Below are 15,620 nucleotides of genomic sequence, written 5' to 3' on the forward strand. Positions count from 1 at the left end.
TGGGGACAACTTCACCGCGTCCCCGTTAATTGATGCGGAGGAGTTCACGGGAAGGATCTTATCTCCCGCTGGCACTCGGCGAGGGGTACACGCGGGCAGGGGCCGGGACGCAGGGCTGCTGCTGGCTTCTGAGGGCCGTGGGTTAAAAAGAAGGGGGAAACAGTGAGAAGGCGGGCGAGGAAGGGGCAGCTCGGGATGCCCTCTCTGTTCGCCACGCCCGGTTGTCGAGCCGAGGTGAAGGCGCTCGATACCAAGGGATGCCCGCTCTGCCCGCTGCCGTTTCGCATGGAAATCCCCTGAGAAAGTGGGCTCGGCTTCCCAAGCCCGCGCTGTAGGAGCAGACAGACCTTGCCTTCTCCTGCCGTCAATCAGCATTTCTGTACGTTTGTGGTTTTTTTTGTTTGTTTGTTTGTTTTTGTTGTTTTTTGTTTGTTTTGTTTTTCCTTCTTGCTTGATCCTTATTTAGTCGCGTAAGCTTAAAATGCCCCGTTTAAAATGATTTCAGCAACAGCATCATTAAAAAGCACTGCCTATAAATAGATTTACTCCGGCCGAGAAATTTTCCTGCAGCTCTTATTCCTCTTCACTTTGCATAAAACGAGCAGAGTCCGAAGCACAGGGCAGGTCCGTCCTGAGGTCGGGGGGAGGAGGGGGATCTGGGAGGCAGCAAACGCCCCTGGGCGCTCTCTTACGCGCTCCATGCAGCCAAGGGCCGCCCCGAGGGGCAGCTTTGTCGGGCACGCCGTTTCGCCCAGGTCTTAGGAACCAGCTTTCTCATTAACCAAAAATAGGTGTTTATCTCCCACAGGAGTTAGATTTAAATTAATAAAAAATCCACCAAAGAGGTTTTCCTGTACAAGGAAATCACATCCCCGTTTCTCAACGATTGTATGTATACCTGTTTTAAAGCGAGTTCAAGGAAAATAATAATAATAAAAAATAAGTAAGTAGAAGAGTTCGCTCCAATAGGCCAACAGGAGTGGGTTTGTCACCTCTTCACTTTCCTTTCTGTGTGTGTCTTAACTGAACAGGACTGGGAGAAGCCTGGGGCCACTCCAGCCGCACCAGCCCGCTGGATAATGTCGGACGGGAGCTAGGATCGCATCTTTTGCAGGTACCACTCCGGGAACGACAGCCACGCGGTACTAACGATTAAGGAAATCAGTCCCTCTTCTGAGCTTTTATGTTGCCACCGTGACTAATTTTTAACCGTTCACGTGTTTAATTAAAACAACAACAACAAAAAAAACAAAACAAAACAAAACAAAAAACAAACAAACAAAAAAAAACCGTGGGAAGGGAGGGACTGGACGGGACGGAATCCTTTGCACAAACGCAGTTCAGGTAGAGTAAGAAATATTGAAGTTACTGTATCCATGCTTTGTGTGTGGGGGATTGTGTGGGCTGTGACACCTCCTTGATAGATTGGGGGTTTCTTCTGCTGCCTCCGCACCCAGAAGCCCCATTTCCGTCTTCTGAAACGCACTTGACAAATGATCCCGTCCCACACCGACGTTATTCACTCCGCGGGGAGGATTACATTCCCCTCGTTTGCTTAACAGGGTCTCAAATCCCGGGGAGTTAGAAATGGGGTGGCAGCCCTCGGAAATTCTCGGGTGGTCATCAGCGGGAGTTCTGAGGGGTCACGGCTATAGAAGAGTCCTGCCCAGGGCTCCGTTTCCTCCCAGCTTTCTGAATAATCACAGCCTGAAAGGAAATACGTCTTGTCTAGAATAACCCCCTGGAGGACGGTACTTTATGTGTCGGTCTGTCTGTGTCCATCTCTCTTTCTGTTGCTCCCTCTGCCGACCCTTTCCCCAGACGCTGGACGGTTTCATATTCGTGGTGGCTCCGGATGGGAAGATCATGTACATCTCGGAGACAGCCTCGGTGCACCTGGGCCTGTCTCAGGTAGGCTGGGGGCCGGCGCGGGGGGCGTCTGAGAAGAGGGCACCGGCGACGAACCCTCCCCTTCCTCCTCTTCCCCCCTTCCTCCTCCTCCTCCTCTCTCACAGGTAGAGCTGACCGGCAACAGCATTTACGAGTACATCCACCCCGCCGACCACGACGAGATGACGGCGGTGCTTACGGCCCACCAGCCCTATCACTCCCACTTCGTGCAGGGTAAAGCGTGTCCCCCCCACATCCCATCGTCCTACGTGGACGTGGACTCCTTCCCTCGCCGCTCACCTCCCCTCTGCCTCCCCTCTCCTCAGAGTATGAGATCGAGCGGTCCTTTTTCCTACGGATGAAATGCGTACTGGCCAAGAGGAACGCGGGGCTGACCTGCGGGGGATACAAGGTGGGTGCGGAGGGTACAGCCCCGCCACGACACCGCGGGGTGGACGTGGATTGAGCTCCCTGGGCTGGCCCGGCTCGGCACTCTTTAATGTGGCACTGAGTGCCGCTTGCCCAAGGGCAGCCCTTCAGTGAGGGCTCGGCCGTTTCCCATTTCTCCGCACGGGGTTCCCGGCCGGGCACAGCCCGGGCTGTTCTCCGACCTTGAAGCGGGAGACGTTGTGACACGGTGTAGAGCAAGCAAAAGGAAATCTCTTGGAATAGCTCCAGGAAGAGACGCTTAAAATAGACGACTGAGGTTGGAAGTGCATAACAGCAATATGCAGGGAGGAAACGTACCTAAAATCTATGCCTAAAGATGCATTCTGGATCGTGTCTGGTCTGTCTGAGTAATAGATACATCTTATCCATGTGACACACTCACACATGTAAACTCTCTCACACGCATCCACTCTTCATTACAGAGACTGTAACTGCCTTGGCACTTCCTCGTCTTCCCTTTGGAGAAGAATCATAAAAGCGTAGTTAGGAGGTGGTCCAAAAACCACTTAAGTCAGTGGAAAAAAAAAGAAAAAGAAAAAGAAAAAGAAAAATAAAATCCTTTGAGGCTTTAACGGCCTGAGATGAGAGTTAGAAGTTACCGTATGAAAAAAAAAAAAAACAAAAAAACCCCACATCCAACCCAAGGGAAAGGCAGAAAAGACCGGGGATGTGGGGTAGGGGGGTGTGGGGGCCGCGGGGCGGAGAAGTTCACAGCCCCCACACCCAGCAGCCGCGTGTCCCTGCAGGTCATCCACTGCAGTGGCTACCTGAAGATTCGCCAGTACAGCCTGGACATGTCACCTTTCGACGGCTGCTACCAAAACGTCGGTTTGGTCGCCGTGGGCCACTCGCTGCCGCCCAGCGCCGTGACAGAGATCAAATTGCACAGCAACATGTTCATGTTCCGGGCTAGCCTGGACATGAAGCTCATCTTCCTAGACTCCAGGTAGTGCTGAGGCTGCCTCCAAATCTTTTCCTCACCCCTTCCCCCGCTCCGGTCCCTCCTATCCTCCTCTCAACTGACGCAGGCTGCTCTGTCCTTGCAGGGTGGCTGAGCTCACCGGCTACGAGCCCCAGGATCTGATCGAGAAGACCCTTTACCATCACGTACACGGCTGTGACACCTTCCACCTGCGATGTGCACATCACTTGTGTAAGGATCTGCGCTCGGAGAACCTCACCTTGCCTTCTCCCTCCGCTAAATGGCTTTGGCTGTGTTAGGGTCCACCTCTGGGCTGGGGGGAGAGTGGGCAGCACTGATGGCGGGTGCAAACCCTTATGCAAACCCTGGGCGTTCAGTTCGCTTCGAATCCAGCTCAGGGAAAAACCTTTTCTTGCTCCGAAAAGGCTGTGCCAGTGCATTTCAAACACTTTTGTTCCCCTTCTATCGAGTCTCAAAATTATATCTGCGTGGCTAAACTTGCTGCAGCGATGAGCCTGCTTCAGAAAGCAGCCCTTTATTCTATTTCGATATCACGATGACATTAATACATGGATAGATGTATAAAAAGTATATTAATTTCCGGTAAGTTTCCTTAAGGAGAACGTCAAGAGAAGAGGTAAAAACCCAAAGCCACATTGAGTGAATTCAATCTCGATGACGATATGGTTGGGTGTTGGGTTCACCCTCCCCCCGCTCACCCGCTGTGTTCGTCCTCGATCTCCCCGAAAAGCCTTTGCCATTGCAAAGGGGGAGGGGATGCCCGGGCTACCCTTTCCTCATCCCTTTGCCACGCTTAGCGCTCCGCAGCCCCCCTGAGCCCTTCTCTCCCCGCTCTGTCCCGCAGTGCTGGTGAAGGGCCAGGTGACCACCAAGTACTACCGCTTCCTGGCCAAGCACGGCGGCTGGGTGTGGGTACAGAGCTACGCCACCATCGTGCACAACAGCCGCTCGTCGCGCCCGCACTGCATCGTCAGCGTCAACTACGTCCTTACGTAAGTTCGCTTCGCGGGATGCGCCCGGCAGGGCGGGGTGGGCACCTGCCGCGGCCTCCGGTCCCGAACCTCGACGACTGGAGGGGGGGGGTCGGGTCGTGACACACGCTGAGGAGCAGGGCGCTTACATCTACATGAAGGCTTTCCTTGACTCTTCCCTTTCGAGAAGGGAGATTAAGAGGTTTTGGCACCCGCAGATTTTCCTGCTCCCCCTTCCCTCTCTCTCTCTCTCTCTCTTTTTTTTTTAACAGTTTAAATACACCCAGCATTAAATAAAATTTAATGCAGCGTAAAAAAGAAAAAAAAGGTTTTCACGTACGGAGTTATTTATACTCAACAAACAGGACATCTGTTTTTCTTTTCAAAAATCTGGGGTTTGAAGTTCTTAATTTCATCCAGAGTCTCTATCAAAGCTCCGAGGTTTCTTTTTTGTTCTTGGAGAGCAATCCTTACAGCGAACCACAAAGAAAGTTGGTGATCAGAAGGGTCAGCGAAACTTAAAAAAATCAAGATAAAATAGAATCAATAGAAAAAAAAATAACAGAGGGACTGCTTAGATACTGCCTATCTCAACGCATCCCCTCGTATTTGGGGCTCGCCGGGCAGGGCTTCGGCTGTGCTGCTTGCATCGAGGCACGCAGGGCGGGTGATCTCTTATCTCTGAAGCATCTCCTCTGGCCGCAACCGCTTTGGGAAGCAGGGGCGAGCGGCCGGACCTTCCCAGAGCTGCTGCAGAGGCAGCGCAGTGACGTCTCCTTTCTCGGGTCCGCGCAGCACAGGTGGCGATCGGTTTTGGTGGCCACTCAACCGAAATGCAGCGGCTCCTTATGTTAAGTCTGGGCACCTGCACGAGGAGCTGCAGGGCAAGAGGTCAGTGCACGGTAACGCTAGGAACCTAAAGGCGGCTGACGTACTAGTTCGGCTTTCTGCCAGCAATTCTAAGCGCTTTTCCATGAGCACCTGAGTTCAACGGTCATTTCGCTTCCCTTTAGTAGTAACGGAGAGAATATAAACCCCTTGTTCCTCACATCCCTAGAGGTTTCTGACTGCTGGGGGCTACGTCTGCAGCTCTCCCCTTGCAGAAGCCCGCATTCCTCTGCCTGCCCGGGGCGGCTGCGGGCACAGGGCTGGGCTTTCCTCCCCACCTCCGGGTCGAGCTCGAGGCGCGCTGCGGGGAGATGGCTGAACCGAAATAGCGCGGCTCCTCCGCCCCGACCGACTTCCTGTCCTTTTGCTGGTCTTCGTATTTATGTGCGTGTACGTGGATTTTAGTAACAAGGTTATATTTAGAGCTGTTTTTAGCCGGAGTGACGTGTGGGAGGGCTGTGTGTGCTCTCTCGAGCTTCCCCTCTGAGCGGCTTCGCAGCAAGGCTGCTTTTCATCGACTTGAATACGGGCAGAGGGCAGAGCTGGAGTCCATCACGATCCACGGCTGCAGCCATCAGGGACTGCAGGGGCACCCCGACTGCACGGAACCCTGATTTTAGTAGTGCAGATTGGTCGAGGTCTTACCCACTCTGACTGCCTCTTCATTGGGTCTCTACTTTGCAAAGCTGAGTACAGGTCCTATAGTGTTCAAAGTATGCATGTGGTTAAGGCATTTAATATAAATTCTCTGGTTCCTAAAGCTTCTTAAGGGTGATAGTGGCTCATTCCAGCGGCCCAGGGCTAGCTGAAAGGTGTGTGGGTGCAGCTTTTGGCACAGACCCTCGTGGTCAACTGAACAGGCAGAAGAAAAAAATGGTGAACCTCTGCATATTGCCCCTTAATTATGGGAACTGGAAAGAGTTTGGAAATGGCAGAGTTGCATGTGGGATTGCAGGATAGCATCTGAAAGATGGGATGCCTCTCACCATGGTTCCTTTGAAAATAGGAAGTGCTGGTGTACAGTGAACTTGGGTGAACATACCAAAAGGGCCATCAGCTTTGGGCAGCATTGGACATGTTCTTGAGGTTGCTGAAGGGGCAGCTGTCTGTCCCCTGGCATGGTATCCTTCACTTGGGCAAAGTCCTGCAGGGGGTTCATTTACTCATGGCAGAAGAAGCTTTCTCTCACTCCGGGAGGAACGTGATGTTTTGGGCAGGAGCAAACAGATGCTGGGTGGTATAGGGGCCTGCCCAGTCTGGGGAATCTGTGCCAGTGCAGGCTGAGAGGCATTGCCTCTCCTTAGAGCTCCCCCGAGCAGTATGTGGGAGGAAAACAGAAAGAATGAGAAAGGGTTTATGTAGAAGGACTCCTTCCCCAAACACACATTCAGTTAAGAAAATAAAAAAGGAACCATTTCCATCTTCCATAAATCCTAAGCTTTGCGAAAGTGAATTCCAGAATTGAGAACAAATGTTTTTAATAAGTATATATATACTGAACTGGATAGGTACAGTGGCAAGCGCTTGTGAGCAACAAGAGGGAAGGTTATTTTTTGTGTAATCAGAGTGTGTAAAAAAAATTAATGTAAACGACCTTTAAGGATTTCAGCATTTGTTCTTCTTTGTATTCTGCTTGGCATACGTGAGCACAGACAAAGAATATCTGTTTCTTTTATTTGTTCTGTACACACTCTTGCCATATTATTGATTATTAGCTGTGCATGTTTATCACATAAAGGGACTTGAGTATGAGTCAATTAATAGAGAATGTAACTGCTGAAGTTAAGTTTATATTTAGATGGCAAACAACCTTCCTTTAAACAAATGGGTAAAGTAAAGTGCAAATCCTTTGACTTTTTGAGCAAGAACAAATATTATAATAATTTGTCCCTAGAGAAATCTAAGGAAGCTTTCCTATATACATTTCCTCGTTCTTTAGCTTTTGAAAGAATAACAATAGCTGTACCATGTAGTGATAAAACCGTGCAGCAATAAAATGGATTAGGTATTTAATTATGACTAATTTATGTTGATGATATAGTACATACGAGTTCCAGTTGCCCTCTTCACATTACATTGTGCATTGGCTGATTAGAAGCACAAATTGAAGTATGCGATTTGTTTGAAAGATTATTTCACAAATAAATGCCATATTGATGAATGTTTTACGTAACAATGTGGTAAATGCAATTTAGGATGAATTAACAGTTAATTGTATCTGCAGTCTTCAACTTTAAATTATTACTATTTATAGCTTTGTGTACTACCAGATTTAAAATAGTTGCGTCAACACTGTGATAGCATTCTGTGTGGTGAGTTGGACTTTGAAAGCTCTCCTCCCTGGCATATTAAACAGGCTTTGGGGAAGTCATGTTTCAGATGAAATCATAGCTCTTACAATATTCTGGGACAATCACAATGAAATATTTCCATTGCTTTTCATAACCATCGTCTTTTTGACCTGTTTCTGGGACACCAGGTCTCACCTCTTGTTTCCAGTCAATAAGAGCATCCATACATCGTATTCCCATATCTCCAGTCCCACTTTCCTTAAGCATTTGTCTCAAATACACCTGTTTGGACATGTGGCAGAGTACTCTTCTCAGCCCAAGGTACATGGCTTGTATCTCTCAGGTGTGTGATGGAATTGTAGGATAGTGAATAAACTGGGGAAGTTATTACAGTAGTAATACTGCACACCTTTACTCATTTCCTTAGAGGAATGACTTATACAAGTAAGAGTAGCTATCTACCTTTAATACTTGAGACGAGGCATGCTGACTTTAACAAGGTATTTCTTACTTTTACTTTTTTCCTTCAGTAGTTTTAAGTAGTAGAAACAAATCTGACCTGCTGCTTTTTCCTTACATTTCTCTGCATTAATGGGAATTTTGGCACTTGCAGTGCACAGAACTGAATCCCACCTCATCTATTCAGTCTGCGAAGCATTTTTCCTAGGACTAGAATGCCTTCCATCACTGTCATGATCTGATTAGCAAAGTAAAAACATAATATAATTGTTTTAATCAGTCAGAACTCTCGAGGAGCACATGCCTCAAAGAAAAAAGCATGAAAGGATTCCTCTTGAACTATTCAATGCAATATTCTGTTTGTTTGCCATAGTTTTTATTGCAGAGTTGTCTCCCTGGAACACTGTTTATATATTTCTTGCAAATAGGAGACAGGCTTTTCCAGGTGTCCACAATATGCTTCTGCAGTTCTTCTTTGTTCGTGTAGGGGCTTTCTTAGCTACCATTTATTTAATTCACTCCAAATTTCTATGCTTGTATTTAAACCAGGTGACGGTAATGGCTGAGGCACTAAAACTGTGTGCCAGAGTCTGCAGCCGCTGCTTTTTTGAACCCAGTTTTATTTGGCAGAGTGAGGATTAAAGGACTGCAGTGTAGATCCACAGGAGAGAACAAAACAGTCATTAGTTTAAATGCATGCCTACTGATGGTCTCAGGCGGTGTGAAATTCAGGACTACAAGGAACAATCTGTATTCCAAGTAAGAAATGTGACTTGAAATGCTTTCCACTTCATCCTTCTCCCATTCAGTGTGCTGGCTGCTACGGCCTTTGGAAACTTGCTGCTTCCAAATGCTGAATTACAGATCTTGTAAAATGATTGTCTAGGGGTGAGACATGTTGAGCAGCAGATTTAGCAGCAATAGCTAAAGCAATTACTATCTCCATCTGCCCGCCTTGACTCCATTGACGAAAGTTCCAAGGCCCACTACAGGGATTCTTACTCCTAAAATGCCACAGTTAATGGCTCAAGGTAAACTGTCACAGATTTCGCTTTGCACAGAGGCACAGCACTGTGTGCTGGAGCACAGGTGTTTCTGCTAGAGAGAATGTTTGCACGTTATCCTTGCTCTGCCCCTCAGCACCTTGAATGGCACAAACGAGCATTGTGAACAGCACAAGCAGCTCTGGGTGCCCATGTCCCTTTTGGGGTCAGCCCCAATGATCCTTCTACAAGACATAAGAGGTGGAGAGCACAGATTGTGGCACTGAGGGTTAAAACCAATTACACTATCATAGTTCAGAGGGCTGAATGCAAGCAAGGCCATTGGAAGAGTGTCTGCTGATTTTACCATGTTACATTTGTATCCAGTCTGAACTGTATCAGTGGCTGTGCAGAAGAAGCAGGCCGTACAGTTGAGCTGCTTCCAAAAGGTACTCTTTCACATTATCATGGAACATAGGCACAGACCTGGTTAGTGATGGGACTTGGTAGATCAGGATAATGATTGGGCTTGATAATCTTGAATGTCTTTTCCAAACTTGTTGATTCTATGATTCTGTTATCCTGCCAGTTCTCAGTAACACAACTGAGTGCTGAACTGGCTCCCACTCTCCTAACAGCAGCAGCATATTCCTTCAGCAGGCTTACAGTTTTACTAGCTCTGTTTCTGTTTCCTTAATCTGTTGCATGTTTGCTCTGTGCAGCATCTCTGTACTGCTGATTCTCATGTTGTATCACTGTAATTACCATGTGACGCAACAGGTGTGATAGGTTACTTAGCTGCTTCTGTAGTAGGCTCTTCCTTCTACCTTAAGGTGCTCTTGCTAGTTCTTATTCATACGCACAAAAACATGGCATCTAGAAATGTCCTAAATTAAGTGTTAACAAATAAATCTCCTTTGTCCGTTCAACGGTGGCAAGTATCTGTTTAAAATCTAATTTTCCTTCCCTCACCTCTCTTTTGTACTTTACAGCATGGGCTAGGCTCCAGCACACATGTTCGTACTCAGTAGGTTACTTCAGAGGCAGCCCACTCGCTTTGATGACACTATTTATGGAGGCAGGCATCGCTCTGTGCGAACAAGGGTACAGAATCTGACCCCTCTGGAGGCTTGTGACGACTGCAGTCTGGAGTCAATCCCATGATCTTAAACACACTTACACAATTTATTCCTCTTGTTTTTTCTGCTGTCATCCACTTAGTGCAATTAAATCACAGAAGTCCTGATTTACTAAATAATTTGAGCACATGTGTTGTGGTTTAACATTGGCAGGCAGTTCAGTACCTCACAGCCACTTGCTTGCCCTCCACTGGTGGGGAGAGAATTCAGAAAGTGTGAGAACTCAGGAGTTGAGACAAAGACCATAGAGATAAAGAAAAAGCTGTGCACACAAGCAAGGCAAAACAAGGAATTCCTTCACTATCTCCAAGCAGCAGGCAAATGTGCAGTAACTTCCAGGAAAGTGCAGCTTATCGCGAGTAGTGGTTTCTTGGGAAGGCAAACACCACTGCTCTGAACATCCTTCTTCATTCTTCTTTCCCTCAGATTTTACTGCTGAACGAGACACCATATTGTACGGAATATCCCTTTGATCAGTCTGAGTCAGCTGTCTCAGCTGTGTCCCCTCCCAACTCCTTGTGCACCCCCAACTCTTTGCTGGATGGACCCTACTAGAAATAGAAAAGATCCCAAAGCTGTGTAAGCACTGCTCAGCAATAATTAAAACATCAGTGAGTTACAACATTATTTTCATCCTAAATCCATAATGCAGCACCACCAGCTACTAGGAGGAAAATTAACTCTACCCTAGACAAAACTGGGACAACTTGGCTGGCTCTGAAAGTGCTTAGACGTAACTTTCAGTGCATGATTATATGCTTGTGTACTCTGTTTTGAAATAAATAACTAAATAAAAACACACAAAAAAACCAACAAAACCTTAGGCGCACACATAGAAATAAGAATATTTCTTGTCTTTGCCAAATAGAGATGGCTGGAAGGCCATGTTCATTACTATGTTGAATTGGGACTTAATGAAGAACAGCTGGAGTTTTTCAGCTACAAACCACTGTGTATAAATCTCGAGGGCAGCAATGTTGAAAATAACAGCTATTATCTGCTGAAGTTTCAGTGCAACTATGGAAACTCAAATGCCTGGTTAACTCAAGTCTGGCAATATCCCCTAGTATTGTGCAGCTAATTTGGCATCACCTACAGTGAAGATCTTTAAACCCATCCCCACATTCACCCTTCTCATCTCTGTGCTTTTGGCCAGAAAGCCAACATGGAGAGCCTGCCCTGAGGGCAGCTTTGTTACAAGTAGCCTGTGGCTTTCAGTTCTCTCTGTACAATGTTTGGCAGCTTGTAGCTTAGACTGTTGGTACAGAAAACTCTCTGACTTAGGACATGGTTAATGGAAATCCACCCAAAGGCATTACATGCTGTTTTTCTCTTGCTGTTTCCAAAGACTGTTTTGTACACAGAACAAATAAACAATCTTTATTGACTGTTTCACAAGGCATAACCAACTAGAATATTTGCTCAAATAAAATCTGGATATGGGGATAAATAACCTACTTTTTAAAATTATTTTTATTTTGCTAGCATTTGCAGCCAAACTGCTGAATATTGTTCCCCCAAATAATTTTGTTGTTTCTAAGCTGTGATTAGGAGAGTTAAAGAAAAAGTATCATCTTTTGAAAGATAATCAACCTCCTTAGTGCTTCCTGTGAAAAACAGCAATGGGAGTGGAGGTGTGGCTTCAATTCAAAGTAAACTGTATACCAACGGGTGTGTAATTTAACATAGGAGTATGCAATCAGGGCTTCCATTCTTCCATTATCTAACGAGTTCAAGAGCAGTAGGAGAGAATATGTACGGCACCATTAGCACGGGTATGATATGCTGGGTGGTGTGCTGCAAATGTGCTACAGAAATGGTCACCGAAAGCACAATAACTATCATATATTGTAATAGGCTGAATTTGTTGCACAAATACAAATCAAAAATACGTTTAGTTCAATGACAACTTACTGCAGTGTTGGTCCAGAGACCATTATAGGTTGGCAGTGGAGATAATCTGTATCTATGCTGTGGACATTTGCACAGGAGCAGTGAGTAGCCTAGTCAGAGACTCTCCATGCACCTAGGTTGTGTGTGTATGTACATTGATAGATGTACAGTGAAAACAGATTGGCTAAAACCAGTCCTGAACAGAGCCCTAAGCACAAGTAAACAAATAATGTGGATGGGCTTTGGCTGCAAGAGAGGTTTGTAAATGAGGAAACAAGTAGATTAATTTGTAGGTAAAAATAATAATAATGAAAGTGACCAAACCCCATTTTCAAATGTTAAAAAATAAACATAATTCCTTGCCCTTCTTTCTTCCCTTACCTTCAAGATTCAGTTGAAAAGCATTTCTTAATGTATCATGGTTACTTGCTTTGTGGGCAGAGAATGACAAAAAATGACCTGGAGGGACAAAGTACTGTCCCTTGACTAAAGCTGAGGGCCTCTAGACAGTGAATAGGAAACACATTTGTTGTAGAAAAATCTTGCTTCTTCTGAAGAAAGTCTTATGGCAAGAAAGGGTGAATCTGATGAAAGTGATCTACTGTAAGTGGGACCTCCTTGTGAAATCAGGATCATGAACCATCCTGGACTTAACATGCTTTTGCACTATGGGACCAAGTTGATCAGGAAAAGCAGGCTAGAATGATGGACAAGTATGTTATGAGGCATGCAGATAGGAAATTTGCCAAGAGGGAACTAGCAGAATGAATAGTGAACCAATTTTTCAAGCACTTTGTTTTTTCTTAGATAAACCATTCTCTGGTCACAAAAGATAATCAGAAAGTCTGTCAAATGAGATATAATCCATCTTCTCAAATAAGATTAAATTATCACAGTAAAGCTAATTAATTTATTGATGTGTTCACTTCAGGATTTTAGGAAGGTTCTTGCAACAAAAGCTTTAATTATGGGGAACACAGAGGAGATGATCAAACATGATAGATTAGAATAGATTAGCATTTACAGCAAACTGTTGAAAGTAATAACAAGTTGTCAGGACCACTCTTCATTGCACCGTTTTAAAGCAACTGAAGTACCAAATTACTGACCAACTACGGTGAACAGTGTAATGTAAGAAGCTAAATAGGATCAGATACATACTGAAGGTGACTGTAGCAAATACTTTGGAAAGAGTTTTAAAATAGGGCAAGCATGCAATAATGCTTCTCCAGCACTTTCTTTCAGCCTTCAAAAAGCTCAAAGGATACACTACAAAGAGATGACACCTTTGAATGTATTTGTTGTCAGTGTTTTCCTGTGTTGACAGCCCCACAGTTGTTGTATTAGAAGAAAAAGTGAACACTTATTTCCTACATCTTTTTTCTGTATCACTCACAGTTTACACATCTTTTCTTGTTCTTCCGTTATCTCTTTTTTTCCTCCCAAGGAATCTCCTTATCTGTTCTGCATAGAGAAGCTGTTCCAAGACCATCATCCTTGTCTCACTCTGAGGTTTTCAAAGGGTGTGATCAGAGTATACAATATTTTTATCCAATCTTGTGCCATCACTTCAATCGTTGTTACAAAATACAGAGTAGTCAATTTTCTTTAAAGTTTCTTTTCTGTTTCAGCCACTTTCCTATCCTGGAGCTGGTCATGAGGCTCTTATCTCTAACACAGTACATAGATTTTAAAGTGAAAACACCTAACATCCTTAATGAGAATTATGAAGAGTTCCTTTCAGTGGTCACATTGCTTGTATTACTGTACTATAGTAAATTTCAAGATTTAAAAACTTGTTATTTTATAATTTCTGCCAAACTGTTATGAGCAGTCTTTCTCAAATTCTTTTTTCCAAGCTTGTCATATATAGCTATATGTCGTACTATTTCAAATAATTCCTGCTCAGTTGGGTACACAATAACAATAGTATTACATGTATTCAGTCAAGTATTTTTATTCATAGAATACAAATTTATTTTAGCAGTTTAAGTAAGTGAGTTTAATGTATATTTAGTCAAGCATTACACTAGTGAAGGCTTAAGCAGATTAGAAATAAATGACTCCAATTAAAGAACACATCTGTGAAAATTGGTGTGTAATAGGCATGGATGAACTGTTTGCATACCAACTGTAAAGAAATCTTTAATTATTAACTATCTGGAAGAGGTTCAATCAAGGATTAATTGTATAGGACATAGTAAAAACATTTGTACTGAACACATGAAAATTTTGAAATGATAAAAACATGCTTTACCTCAATAGTGCCGTGAGTATTGCTCTCAGACAATGTGTTTTTATCTTTTCTATTTTTTTTTCTTCTCTTGCATGTGGTAGATATGCAGCCAGGGGCAGCATCTGAGATTTAGCTTAGTAACATAGCTACCATATGCATTGGTAATGAGAGATTATTCCTTCAAATAAAAAACTGGTTTAATAGGCCAGACAGAAAAAAAATTCTCCACAAAAGAAGTGATTCCCACAGGAAAATATTTTTTACCTAATTTTTACAGTTGGAATTCAGAAAGATTAAGGTAGAGATTCTCGGAAGTGATAAGATCTGGGCTAAATTTGACCTTACCCAAATTAGGAGTCCCACTGGCTTCCTTGAGGGTAAGCTCAGGCAAGTGCCAAGTGCTTTCAAAAACCCTGTGATACATGATTTGCACAGTGTGACACCAGCAGTCGATGGGAGGGTGAGAGTTCAATTCAGAGCAACTGGCTACTAGATCAGTGTCCTAAAGGTGTCAGTGGCATTCAAGGTACCATCCTTTATTTTTTCCTAACACAAATATTAAGAAGATGGAGATGCGAGTCTACCCTATGTAAAAGCAGTCTGTTGTGCTGTTGTCAGTCAGGTTTTCTCTGATATAGAAACAGTCTTCCATGAGTATATCAGAATTTACATTTGTGTAGCATGAATTCCTGAGGGGATCCTCTGTACCTGTATGTGCACATGCACTGGAGTGACATTGTTTTACATGGAATGGTTGAAAAGGTGTCTGTGGCAGAAAAAATAAGACACTGTTTAAAGTTTCATTTAACAGGCCTTTGGTTTATCCAGAAATATTACCTGAGTGTTCAGGTGAACATAATGGAAAACTCCAAATGTTTACAAAGAAGTCACTGCAGTGTTTTAATCAAAGCTGACACTTATAGAGATGAGTCACAGAGTTCTGCAAGGTTAAACACGCCTTAAGATAAAATGCTGCACTGGGCTCTGTTCTTAACTGTTTTGTGGCCACTCAGAAAAGAAAGCATTGCAAGCTATTCACTTTAATTCCAATTGCTCATTATCAGGCAGATTACAACATATACAAATCCTTATAAGCTCCTGTCAAATACACTTCTCCATTTAGCATGACATTTACTAAACATACACCAAACATGACTTCTAGATGATTGTGTTCCTGGGCACATTTGAAAGAAAGCACTCCCGGTAAAAATGAATGTTACAGAATTAAAATCAGTTCTTCATATTTTATTTATTTATATAAAGTATTTCTGTCAGTGCTATATGTAACTAAAGATGATCATTATCTTTCTATGTAATTATCCTAGGATATCTTAGGCATTTTATTCACAAGCAATAGTAAATCCCTGGTGCATATTTTTTATCTAGAAAATTTAGTAAATAAAGACCAATGTAAAAAGAGCTCCTTTTGGAGCCAGAGATGGCGAGACGTAGTTGGGAATGACAAACTGTACCTTCA

The 15,620-nt window shown here is 44.3% G+C and overlaps 1 protein-coding gene across 1 annotated transcript in view; it reads left to right on the forward strand.

Annotated features, from left to right (window-relative positions):
* Nucleotides 1-15,620, forward strand: part of LOC100549507 (single-minded homolog 1) — a 41,598-nt gene that overhangs the window by 13,121 nt on the left and 12,857 nt on the right. The window contains exons 2-8 of the mRNA XM_010707591.1: nt 1,032-1,114; nt 1,822-1,911; nt 2,016-2,124; nt 2,217-2,302; nt 3,087-3,286; nt 3,387-3,493; nt 4,128-4,275. Of these exons, the coding sequence (XP_010705893.1) occupies nt 1,032-1,114; nt 1,822-1,911; nt 2,016-2,124; nt 2,217-2,302; nt 3,087-3,286; nt 3,387-3,493; nt 4,128-4,275 (823 nt within the window). The remainder of the gene's footprint in view (nt 1-1,031; nt 1,115-1,821; nt 1,912-2,015; nt 2,125-2,216; nt 2,303-3,086; nt 3,287-3,386; nt 3,494-4,127; nt 4,276-15,620) is intronic.

The sequence above is a fragment of the Meleagris gallopavo genome, chromosome 2 (assembly GCF_000146605.3).
Source record: "Meleagris gallopavo isolate NT-WF06-2002-E0010 breed Aviagen turkey brand Nicholas breeding stock chromosome 2, Turkey_5.1, whole genome shotgun sequence".
Classification (NCBI taxonomy): Eukaryota; Metazoa; Chordata; class Aves; order Galliformes; family Phasianidae; genus Meleagris; species Meleagris gallopavo.